The sequence below is a fragment of the Galeopterus variegatus genome, unplaced genomic scaffold (genome assembly GCF_000696425.1).
Source record: "Galeopterus variegatus unplaced genomic scaffold, G_variegatus-3.0.2 Scaffold5845, whole genome shotgun sequence".
Classification (NCBI taxonomy): Eukaryota; Metazoa; Chordata; class Mammalia; order Dermoptera; family Cynocephalidae; genus Galeopterus; species Galeopterus variegatus.
The window spans coordinates 18,914-30,084 of record NW_007731956.1 but is presented as its reverse complement, the minus strand read 5'-3'; the positions used below and the strand labels follow the sequence as shown (position 1 = coordinate 30,084).

At 40.5% G+C, this 11,171-nt stretch overlaps 1 protein-coding gene across 1 annotated transcript in view; it reads right to left on the bottom strand.

The window, feature by feature from the left end:
- The window catches only part of PRKDC (protein kinase, DNA-activated, catalytic polypeptide), a gene marked incomplete at its 3' end in the record, with an annotated part of 134,792 nt that overhangs the window by 110,862 nt on the left and 12,759 nt on the right, over positions 1 to 11,171 (bottom strand). The window contains 3 exon segments of the mRNA XM_008590104.1: positions 1,342 to 1,436; positions 5,351 to 5,577; positions 7,773 to 7,880. Of these exon segments, the coding sequence (XP_008588326.1) occupies positions 1,342 to 1,436; positions 5,351 to 5,577; positions 7,773 to 7,880 (430 nt within the window).

Below are 11,171 nucleotides of genomic sequence, written 5' to 3'. Positions count from 1 at the left end.
AAACCCATACTTAAGACTGCAATATAGCATGGCATGCACACATACGCAGGCAAACACGCAGGGCAATGCCACACCTATCTAGAACGTGCACCAGCAGCACTGTCAGTGGCCAGAGCACAGCCTCACATGAGGGCTCTGAGATGAAGAGACCTTGCAGTAACAAAACCCACACAGCAACCCAGAGCCTGTAAACCTCAAGTAACAGCTATTATTTAAGGGGTGTAAGTTCCTCAACCTCCCGTCCTTATGTAGGATGAACCATACTATGGTTTAATAATATAGCCACCATAAGAGAACAGAAATAAAATGGTAAACCACTCACAAATAAACGTCTACAGTTATTTAGGAAAGGAGCCATACACAACTTATTTTGGCCTCTGTCACCAAGAAAATGTTTTTTTTCTATGCTTTTTAAATATGGCACTGATTTTAGAAAGAGTAAAGTTTCAGTTGTTGAGAAAATTCACCTATATGGGAAATCAAGATAAACAAAGCAAATTTAAGCCATTTCATGGCAAGACCTAAATTTTAAGCATTTTTGCCCGTAGTAGACAATCAACATGAAGAATAACAGAGTTCAACCTGTCTTTTTAATAAACAGAACCAATATCTGGATAAGTGAAAGAGAAGTCCCGCCACCCACAGCAATGTGACCTAATCAGTCACTGACACCGGAGCCTCTGTGTCCTGACTACACCAAGTGCTGGGACAATGGGGCCATTTCCAAGAATTCTTCTAGCTCAAAGAACCTATGAAGTTCCTGACAGCTTCTGGATAGAATTTAATTGTTAAGACTATCATTTATTATTCTCTTAGCCACTTTCGTCCACTTCTGGCTTACTATCTTTTTAAATTTTCCTTAATCACGGCTGCAATAGCTTTATCATAACCTCCTAACGAGACCTACTTTCTACTTTCTAAATTATCATTAGTGAGTTCAGAGACACTGACCCCAGCTCAGTGGTCACTGCACCCAGCTTTCCTCAGCACCGTGGATCTGCACATTTTCACATTTTGTGCCATCACGGTAACTGATGGCTTCACTGTCCCACGTGCCCTGGGCAGGATCTCTGACCAATCAGGGGTCATGCTCTATGGCCACCAGATGAACATGGCGAGTCTTGGAGGATGAGGGCATGAAAGAACCTTTTACAAACTGGACTTGAAGCACTGCAGGGGCATATCTTCTATTCACACTTACCAGGGTTTACTTATGAGACATGAAAAAAGAAAACATGTTATGAGAGAATCACCTGAGCCTTAACTCCTGAGTAGAAAAGCTGTAAAGACCTACAAGGCAAACAGAATCTGCATGCAAACAGAACACCTGGATAGACATACCTAAGGATTTCTCATCCATATGTGCTAAGGACAGACTTTCCATATATATCACTAAGGCTTCAAACACAAACTGTTCTACCAGAGACTCTTCTTCCCTGTAAAATAAAGAATACGAAGGCTCTCCTAAGAAAATAATAAAGCAGAAAGGACAAAGAAAATAAGTAACAGTATTAAAGAATGCATACAATAATTAAATGTTTTTTTTAAAAAAGGCTCAAAGGTTTTAAAACATAAGACAACCTAAATACTTCTCAAAGAATACTTCCTCAAGAGCAGACTGAAGACTAAGGCTATGTAAGCCAAAGAGGCAACACTGGCTTTTTCTCCATACCCCTCCTCCTCTTCCACTTGGGACTGTTCACAGCACATTACCTTAGAACTACTGTCCTGACCACACTTTCACACACTTTTTTTTTTTTTTGGTTATGAATATTCATAGGGTACAAAGCAAATTGTCACCACTCGTGCCTAAGATGTGATGGCCAGATCTATACTGGCAGCATGCCCATTACCACAAATTGTGATTATACCCCCTGTCCCCAATCCAATTATCTCCCCAATTATCCCCGACCTCCCTCCCCATCCCCCTTCTCCATTCCACTTTGTATGTCCAACACACCACTGTGGTCTTTCTTTTCTTCCTTTTTTCTCTCTTAGCGCCCACCTATGAGTGAGTACACGTGGCATTTATCCCTCTGTGCTTTGCTTATTTCACTCAACGTAAGTTTCTCCAAGCTCATCCACATTGTGGCAAATGGGAGAATTTCATTCTTTTCTACAGCAGAACAGTATTCCATGGTCACACACTTATTAAGACTCAACAAAGAAGAAAAGAAGATTTGACACTATATCCACATTCTTTTAAAATAAAGAAATTTTAAAAGTAGGGCTGGCCAACTAGCGCAATTGGTTAGCGCCCAGTGTTGTTAACACCAAAGTGAAGAGTTCAGATCCCTGTACAAGCCAGCAGCCAAAAAAAAAAAGAAAGTTTAAAAGCTCTCAACCGGGGCCGGCCTGTGGCTCACTCGGGAGAGTGCGGTGCTGATAAAAGCTCTCAACCTATCTAAAAACAAGTCAACATCAACAGTAAACTCTAAGACTTTTACAAGCATATCTGGTATGTGCAAATAATTAATTGGATCACATCTGTGGACTATCTACTAATATAGAGTAAACTCATGGGTGGTCTCATGCAGTAAGGGCCAACAGGGAAGTTGCAGAGGCCAGATCTCTCACAGGAAAATGTGCTCCTTCAGGACATAATACAGTAAATGATTAAGTAAAAAACAATAAGTACAGGCAATAATTCTCACAAGAGTTCACAGAAAAGTAGGAGGTGAAGTTCCAGATGGGCCATCAGCCCCCAGCAAGGAAGCACTGCTCCTGTTGGGAAGGAGCTTGCTCATGAGACAAAGGAGCAGAGCAAGGCATGGAGGACATCAAGAGAGAGGGGATGTGCCCAGAATATCATCCTTTTTTTTTTTTTCCTTTTTTCAGTTTGAATCCCAAGAGGTGCAGGGCCTCTCAGGGTTCCACATACCCCTCATTTCCCCCTGTGTCTCACACCCATAGCTAACTCTGAGAATAAAGGATGTTGCCAATTAGTAAAACCGGTATAGACAAAGACCTAGGGCAAGATGAAAACCATAGGGTCAGCAGGCGAAGCGGCAAGGCCAGGAGCAGAGGACCCCGAGAGGAGCAATTTGTGACGCATCTGCAAAAGTCACTGGAGCTGAACCATGGAGGTCTTGGAAGACCAGGCTAAGCACGACTGTTTTATATCAGGTACCAGGATGGCAGTGAAAGGGTACAGAGAAATGACATAACAAAACAAGACTCTAAAGCTGTGCCCTACAAAGAGGGGTGTGCAAACCAGCCCATTAATGTGCAGACAGGAAACATTAGAGCTTCTGTTTATATCATTCAACATACAAGATCTCAAAAACTTTCCCTCATGCACCCTTTCTCAAAAAGCCATTTGAAATGTGGTCCAACAAATGAGAATATCCACGACAGACAATGACAGGGAGATAAGGAGATAGGAGCCCCAACACAGGAAAGAATAAAGGGATGCCCAAAAGGACAGTCACAGAGACCCAGGGTGATACCTGTGCACCAGACACGGTAAGCAGGCAGGCAGTCAGGGACTGAGCAAAAGACTGTTGACAGATATTCCAGGACACTACTACATGGTTTTTCAACCTGGACAGAATGCCTGGGTGAGCCAGGCCCAAATTCTTCTCTGAACCTGGTTACATGACCATATGCTTTAAGGTCCTCTCCTGTCTGTGTTCAGCTGGAAGAGCCGACGGTGCTCATTTGCCCCATGGGAGGGCTTTGTTTTGACCCACTCCAAACACACAGGGTAGGCCACTGTGAGCTGAGAGGCAGAAATCAAAGGGCAGCCCACAACGTCTGACGCTATTTCTCCCAGACAGCAGGCACTCATCTACCTCACAGCCACCTCTGGACAGCCCCACTACCAGGACTGACTGTGGACCTTGCAGAGCCACAGCAAGGCTGACATCAGTCTCCCTTCAGCTTATGCCCCCAGGGCACTCCCATCTAACAGCAAAAAGACAGGCTCACCTAACCGTGCTTGTGCTTACTGTCTGTTTTCCAAAAAGCAAAAATACATTGTTTACGGATACATTTGTAGATAAAAGAAAGAAATAAGTAACATGAAAGTCAGAAGAATGACTATCTGTGAGAGGGTGAGTAGAGATGTGGGGTTGGGAGGTGTCTAGAATACTGGTAGCACTCTATTTCTTAACTTGGGGGGAGGGTATGCAAGAACTCATTTTATTACTATTATTCTATAAACTTTACACATACATTTTACACACTCTTCTGTATGTACAGGTTTCACAATTTAAAACGCTAAAAAAAAACATGGCTTGAAATTCTTAGTCAATTTTCATACACACACACACAGATTCCCAACTGTCTATATCTATCTATCTATCTATCTATACCCAACTGTCTATATATATCTATCTATCTATCTATATATATATATATATATATCTAGTTTTTATCACTGATTTTCTCTTCTCTATTCCAACTGCCACTTCCTGAGAGAAGCCATTCTGACCAAACGAGGCAGGTTCCTCATTGTAAGACTAAATTATGTACTAATTCAATACCACTAATTTCAGCTATAAATTTTACATTTATGCATGTCATTAATTATTATCTCTTTTTCTGAAATGTAACTCTCATGAAGGGCTATATTTTTGTATCTCAAGCTTTTGGCACAGTGTCTGGCACATAATATTCTTAATAAGTAGTGCTGAAGGAATGAATGAACAAACTAGACACCTCTCCTACCTTAGGGCAGTGACAAATCACCTTTTTCTTGGAACTCTGAAACAGTCTCTTCACTGGTGTCTGACTCCGATCTATCTTCATGCAGTTGCCAGCAAGTGAATTTTAGGCGGAAATCAAACTATGCTGTTCCCTGCTCTCATTGCTGTCACTAGAGGTGACCCATGCTCCTTACCGCAGTAGACAAAGCCCTCCCGCCAGCCCCAATACACTTCCTTCCAAACCTCAAATTCCACACTCTGAGAATATCCAGTGTCTTCATCGCCTCAGATACCATCCTATTGCTTATCTCTACCCCCAACCCCATGCGATCTGAAATGCCCTAGCTGATCTCTACTCCTCCTTTAAGTCTCATCACAAGCATAAAGACTACCATAAGTCCTTGCCTAACCCACTCAGACTGGATTACACTCTCTATATATGTCTTCTGTTGCATTTACAAAACTGCTGTGGTGTTTTATTTGTATGTTATTCTCAGTAGTTTCTAAGCTACTTGAGAGTAAATTGAATTCTTTTTTTAATGCCCAGAACAAAGAACAGTATCCAGCACATAATTACTTACTAAATGTTTGATATATGAATGCATGGATACACACAGTAAAACACTGAGTCACTCTTCAAAAACACTACTAAAAATTTAAAGAGCATCTTTTACACTCTTCCCTGCCATGGATTATGTTACCTGAACTCTCTATAGATATTATTAAACGCGAGTGACGCTCCCAGCCTCTTAAAAGCACTGGGGTGAAGTGCAAAGCTGTACAGTCGCTTGAAAAGCGATTTGGTATTTGCTGGACTCTTTTCCTGCTGCTGTGGCGTTGTTTGCTTAATGGACCATTTGAGAAATTCTCGAACACACCGACCACAAAAATCTCTTAAAGTACTGTCAACGGGGTCCACAATTCCATCCTGAAATGAAACAAAGAGGCCTTTATTGTATACATCTTTACAACCATAAAATGACAAGCAAATACCCTTGGTCTGTCTCTGAGCATAACTTGAGTATGTTATGGAAATTAACTTATATGGGCCAGCCTGTGGCTCACTTGGGAGAGCGTGGTGCTGACAACACCAAGTCAAGGGTTAAGATCCCCTTACCAGTCATCTTTTTTTTTAAAAAAAGAAAATTAACTTATAGCACTAGTACAGAAAAAATAAACACTAGTAAAACCGATCTGATTGTCTAGAATGTAGACTTGAATGACAACTTCCTTTTGGCATAATAAAAACACTTTCTTTTAAACAAATTTGTAAATGGAAACCTCCATGAAAAAGGGAAAGAATGCTTTAATTATATTATGACAACAAAGCAGTCTTTCCCTTCCCTGAAGAAACACAAGAACTTCTGTGGTTGTTGATTTTACCCCATAACAGCATCTGAGATGCTTTGTATAATGAGGTTAAAGCAAATAAAACCTTCGAAAGTTCCAAGGAAATTGTATTGCCAAATAAAGAAAAACCATAAATGGAGGTATGGTTCTAAAAACATAACTTCTTGGAAGAAATGTCCCCATAAAGGCACAGTCTCTATATACCTGAAGAAAACAGCCAAGGAAATTTGACCAATAATCACATAAAAAAATTATTCTATCTAATGGTTTTGTTTCCCTCCAGGTGTTATTCCCTCTGAGATCAATAAAGGAAAAGGTTAACTTGAAAAAGTATACTCAACACTGAAATAAGGAAGGAGTTCTGCCTAATATCCCCAGTTATGTACTACACGCAAAATTCTTGATTGCAATGCTAATTAGCATTCAAGAAGGTAACACAGCCACGGCAATGTGAAGATATGGTATTTGCAACTCTTCCTAGGAAATCTTCACTTGAGTGCTGTGCTACCAAGTTCACATTTTCTTCTTCACCTTTTCTTTCCTCAACTACATCATGTTATCATTATCTTACCAGCTTTCTTTCTGAAGCCCTTATTTAAGCTACCTTCAAGGATCAAAAGGGAAAAAGAAACAACTAAGATAGAAACTTCAGAATAGAAACATTAGAATAAATCCATCTGAATGCAAATAATCACAAATTAAATTTAATTAACTGTATTCAGTGGAGGCAGCATTCACTGGTAGACACCGCAGGGAATTCAACTACAGATATAATTATGTCACCATCCTAATTAAAAACATTCAGAAAGTCACCAATGCCCACAACAAGGCATATGAGGAGGAACTGTCCTGGGCATGTGGACGTTTGGCTGCCCTGCACGCACCACTCTGCTACTCTGCCCTTATACTTCCCCAGCCTCATGCTCACAGGCTCCCGTGATATCGAAACTGGAGACAGAGTCCTCACAAATACGCCACACACCCAATGCTTTTATTTCCTGTCTCTGGATGCTCTTGTCAACTTCCCTGTCTCCTCCAGCTTATCTCAAACTGAACAGAAAGTGACACAGAGATGCAAACTGGAATCAATTTGCATGATTACAAAATTAAAGGATGTTTGTGTGGACAAACTCACTATGTGTTTAACTGTTTTTTTTTTTTTTTTTCCTTTTTGTCTTTTTTACTGACCGGTAACAGGATCGCAACCCTCGGTGTCGTGCCCGTACCAGGGACCGGCAACGGGATCGCAGCCCTCGGTGTTGCACCCGCACTGCGCTCAGCCAGTGAGCGGGAACCGGTCTCCACATGGGATCTGAACCCTCAGCGGGAGCGCCGCCGTGCTCCCAAGCGGCGTACTCTCCAGTGCGCCACCGGGCCGGCCCCCTTTACTCTTAAATTAAGTATTGAACTATGAATATTAAAAAAAAAAAAACAGCTACCATAACGATGATATTCCTCATGCCCTCAATACACACACACACAACCTTAACGCAGATGAAATTTGTCAAACATATAACCATCATCCCAGAAAGCAGAATAAAACAACAACATACGAACATTTAGTTGCAGATACGTAAAAGTATCCCTTAGGTAAATAAATATGGCATTGTATCCATTAAAATAACATTTCACAAATAAAAGAAAAAAGAAAAAATGGTCTAGCTAGATGCTACACTTTGGTATCTTAACAGGTAACTCTTCTTAAAGTTCTAAATATACATCAACTATAACCAGTCGATGAGAACAGCAAGAAAAGACTCCATAACTACTCACCAGTATAGCTTCCAGTAAGGCGACAGTATCCTGACTTTCAAATTTCTTATTGTTAGTGAACCAGTGAATCAACTGCATAACCAGAGGTTCATATAGCTGCCTTGTCACCTATAGAAACAATACCATTAGGGTTTACTGCCTTCGTGTTAAAGGAATTTTACAATGTTAAGAGTTCCATTTAAATAGCATTTGCGTGGGGCAAAATTAAGCAATACTACTACTGCTGTTTTATCAGTTTCTTCCTTTTCTAGTTCCAATCTATGATGAACATGTCCTTTCTAACTATTCTCTACTTCCTGAGAGCCCAGCAAAGAAAAACATGCATACTAAAACTCATTGCTCCTCTAATTCAGGGGGCAATTCAGGGTGGATATTCTTGGGTATTTAATAGTTATCTTTACTGCTTTGATCTTGAACGAGCACACGAGGTATTCTGGATTAGAGACAGATCATCACTACTCACCTACTCAGCAAATAATGACCCTGTGGTTCCCCACACCCCAAATGCTACCCTTGTGGTGACAAAACAAAACCCAGATCATACAAAGGTCAAAGCCTATGCCACAGGGAGGAAAAGAGAAAAACAGACTTAATCTGTTCATATATAGGAGAAAGAGGCAGCTGCCTCCCCACTAACTGCCAAAAAGAGACAGAAAAACTGTGACTCCTTGGACCTCTGATGGAAAGGATCCTAGGTTCTCACTCGAATCTTCTGAAACATAAAATAAAACATTTCCAGGTGCCAGAGAGCCCCATGCTCTCTGACTCTGTAAAACCCAGGATGTCTCCTGGGCCTAGGCTCCTCCCTGCCAACCTGTCTGTCTGGAACCTTGGGACTGTAACCTCGTAGCCCGGTAAGGGTGTGACCATCTGGCCATAGAGCAGTGGGGCAATAGAGCAGTGACTCAGAGCAATTAGCTGGACAAATGCCTGCAGATCAAATCCTCATTACACATGAAGAGTAAGATGCCTGTCGTAGGCCTGAGGGCAAACTTTCCCTGTCTTTATATCCTATATGTTCCTGTATCTTAGAGGCCAGGGCTTTTACAGGAGCACTGAGAAATCCAGGAAGCTTTATTTCCCCACAGATACCGAGCTCAAGAATGAAGCACTGTGATATCAGACATACATATCACCTCAAGGGCCGGCCCGGTGGCGCACTGCTACAGTGCGCCGCTTGGGAGCGCGGTGGCGCGCTCCCACCGAGGGTTCGGATCCCGCATACAGACCAGTTCCCGCTCACTGGCTGAGCGAGGTGTGGGCGCAGCACCGAGGATTGCGATCCCGTTGCTGGTCCCGGTCTGGTACGGGCGTGACACTGAGGGTTGCGATCTGTTGCCGGACACGAAAAAAGAGACAAAAAGGAAAAAAAAAAAATACATATCACCTCAAAAACCATGTGAAATGCCTCAGGATTCAGACTAAACAACGCAGATACCCTTCAAAAGAGTATCTATCTAAGCTTTGAAGCAACATTTAGGATTAATCAATATGAAAGGGTCTTAACTTCCAGCTTGGAAGTTTAACCTGGTCTTTAATAATTACTTTTTTTCCCAAAAAAATCATACTTATTTTTAGTACATAAGTTTTTTAATATGTGTATAGACAGATGTACACATACATACACACTCCTTATAGAAACTGTAGAAAATGTAAAAAACCATCCATCTACAATCCTACATCCCAAAGGTAACCACTGTCAACTTCCAAACTATTTTATACATTCTTATACATTCATGTATATACGTGTGTAAAGATAAATTTTTATTACCACTTTTCCTCTTAATTTTGAATATTTCCCACATAAATATATAAACTACATAAATGTTTTTATTATATAAACCATACCAATGGTTTTATTAGCAGCCCGGCACCTCATATATGGATGTACCACGATCCAGTTATAAATCCTATTGTTAGAAATGCAGGTATTTCTGATTTATGACTATCATGAAGAAACCATGGTAAAGAGTCTTGAACGCACTTTTTTTTTTCTTTTTCTTTTTTCTTAATTGACCCATGATAATTGTATATACTTATAGAGTACAATATAATATTTGGGTACATTTATTACAGTGTGCAATGATCAATATTTAGCATATCCATCACCTCAAACATTTGTCACCTCTTTGTGTTGGGAACATTCAACATCCTCTCTACCAGCTACTTGAAGTTATACAGTACTTTGTTGTTGACTGCAGTCTCCCGATACTGCTGTAGGACACTAGATCCCATTCTTCCTATCTCTGTACCATTTTGTATCCAATGGCCATCCTCTACTCATCCACCCCTCCCCACTTACTAGTCTCTAGTAACCACTATTCTACTCTTTACTTTTAGCTTCCACATACAAGTGAGTACATGGATTTCTCTTTCTGTGCCTAGCTTATTTCACTTACCATAATCTTCTCCAAGCTCATCCATGTTGCTGCAAACGGCAGAATTTCATTCTTTTTTATGTCTGAGTAGTATTTCATTGTGTACATGTGCCACATTTTCTTTATCCAGTCATTGGCTGATGGACACTTAGGATAGTCCAAATCATGGCTATTGTAAATAAAGCTGTGATATGTGTGGGAGTGCAGATATTCCTTCAACTCGTTGACTTCCTTTCCTCTGGATGTATACCCAGCTGGATGATATGATAGTTCTATCTGCAGTTGTTTAAGGAACCTCTGTACTGTTTTCCATAATGTGCTAATTTAGTTCCATCAACAGTGTAGAAGGGTTTTCCTTTCTCTGCATTTTGTTAACAGCCAATCTAATTCGTGTGAGATGATACCTTACCATGGTTTTGATTTGCATTTCCCTAATGATTAGTGACGTTGAGCATGTTTTCATATACCTGCTGGCCATTTGCATGTCTTCTTTTGCAAAATGTCTACTCAGTTTTAATTTTTAAAACAGATTTTGGGTTTTTTGTTTTTTGGGGTTTTTTTACTATTGAGTTGAGTTCCTTGTATATTCTGGACATTAATCCCTTGTTGGACACAGTTTGCAAATATTTTCCCCCATTCTGCAGGTTGTCTTTTCACTCTGTTATTTCCTTTGCTGTGCAGAAGCTTTTCATTTTGAGATAATCCCATTTGTTTTTTCTTTTGTTGCCTGTGCTTTAGAAGTCTCATTCATAAAATCATTGCCCAGTCCTAAGTCCTGAAGTGTTTTCCCTGTGTTTTCTTCTACAAGTTTTATAGTTTTGAGTCTTACATTTAAGTCTGTAACCCATTTTGAGTTGATTTGGGTATGTTGATTTTGTATCCTGCAACTTTACTGAATTTGTTTATCAGGTCTAGGAGATGTTTGGTAGAGTCTTTAGGTATAGTCTTTTGGTATAGTCTTTTCTCTCTATATAAAATCATGTCACCTGCAAACAGGGACAATTTGACTTCTTCCTTTACC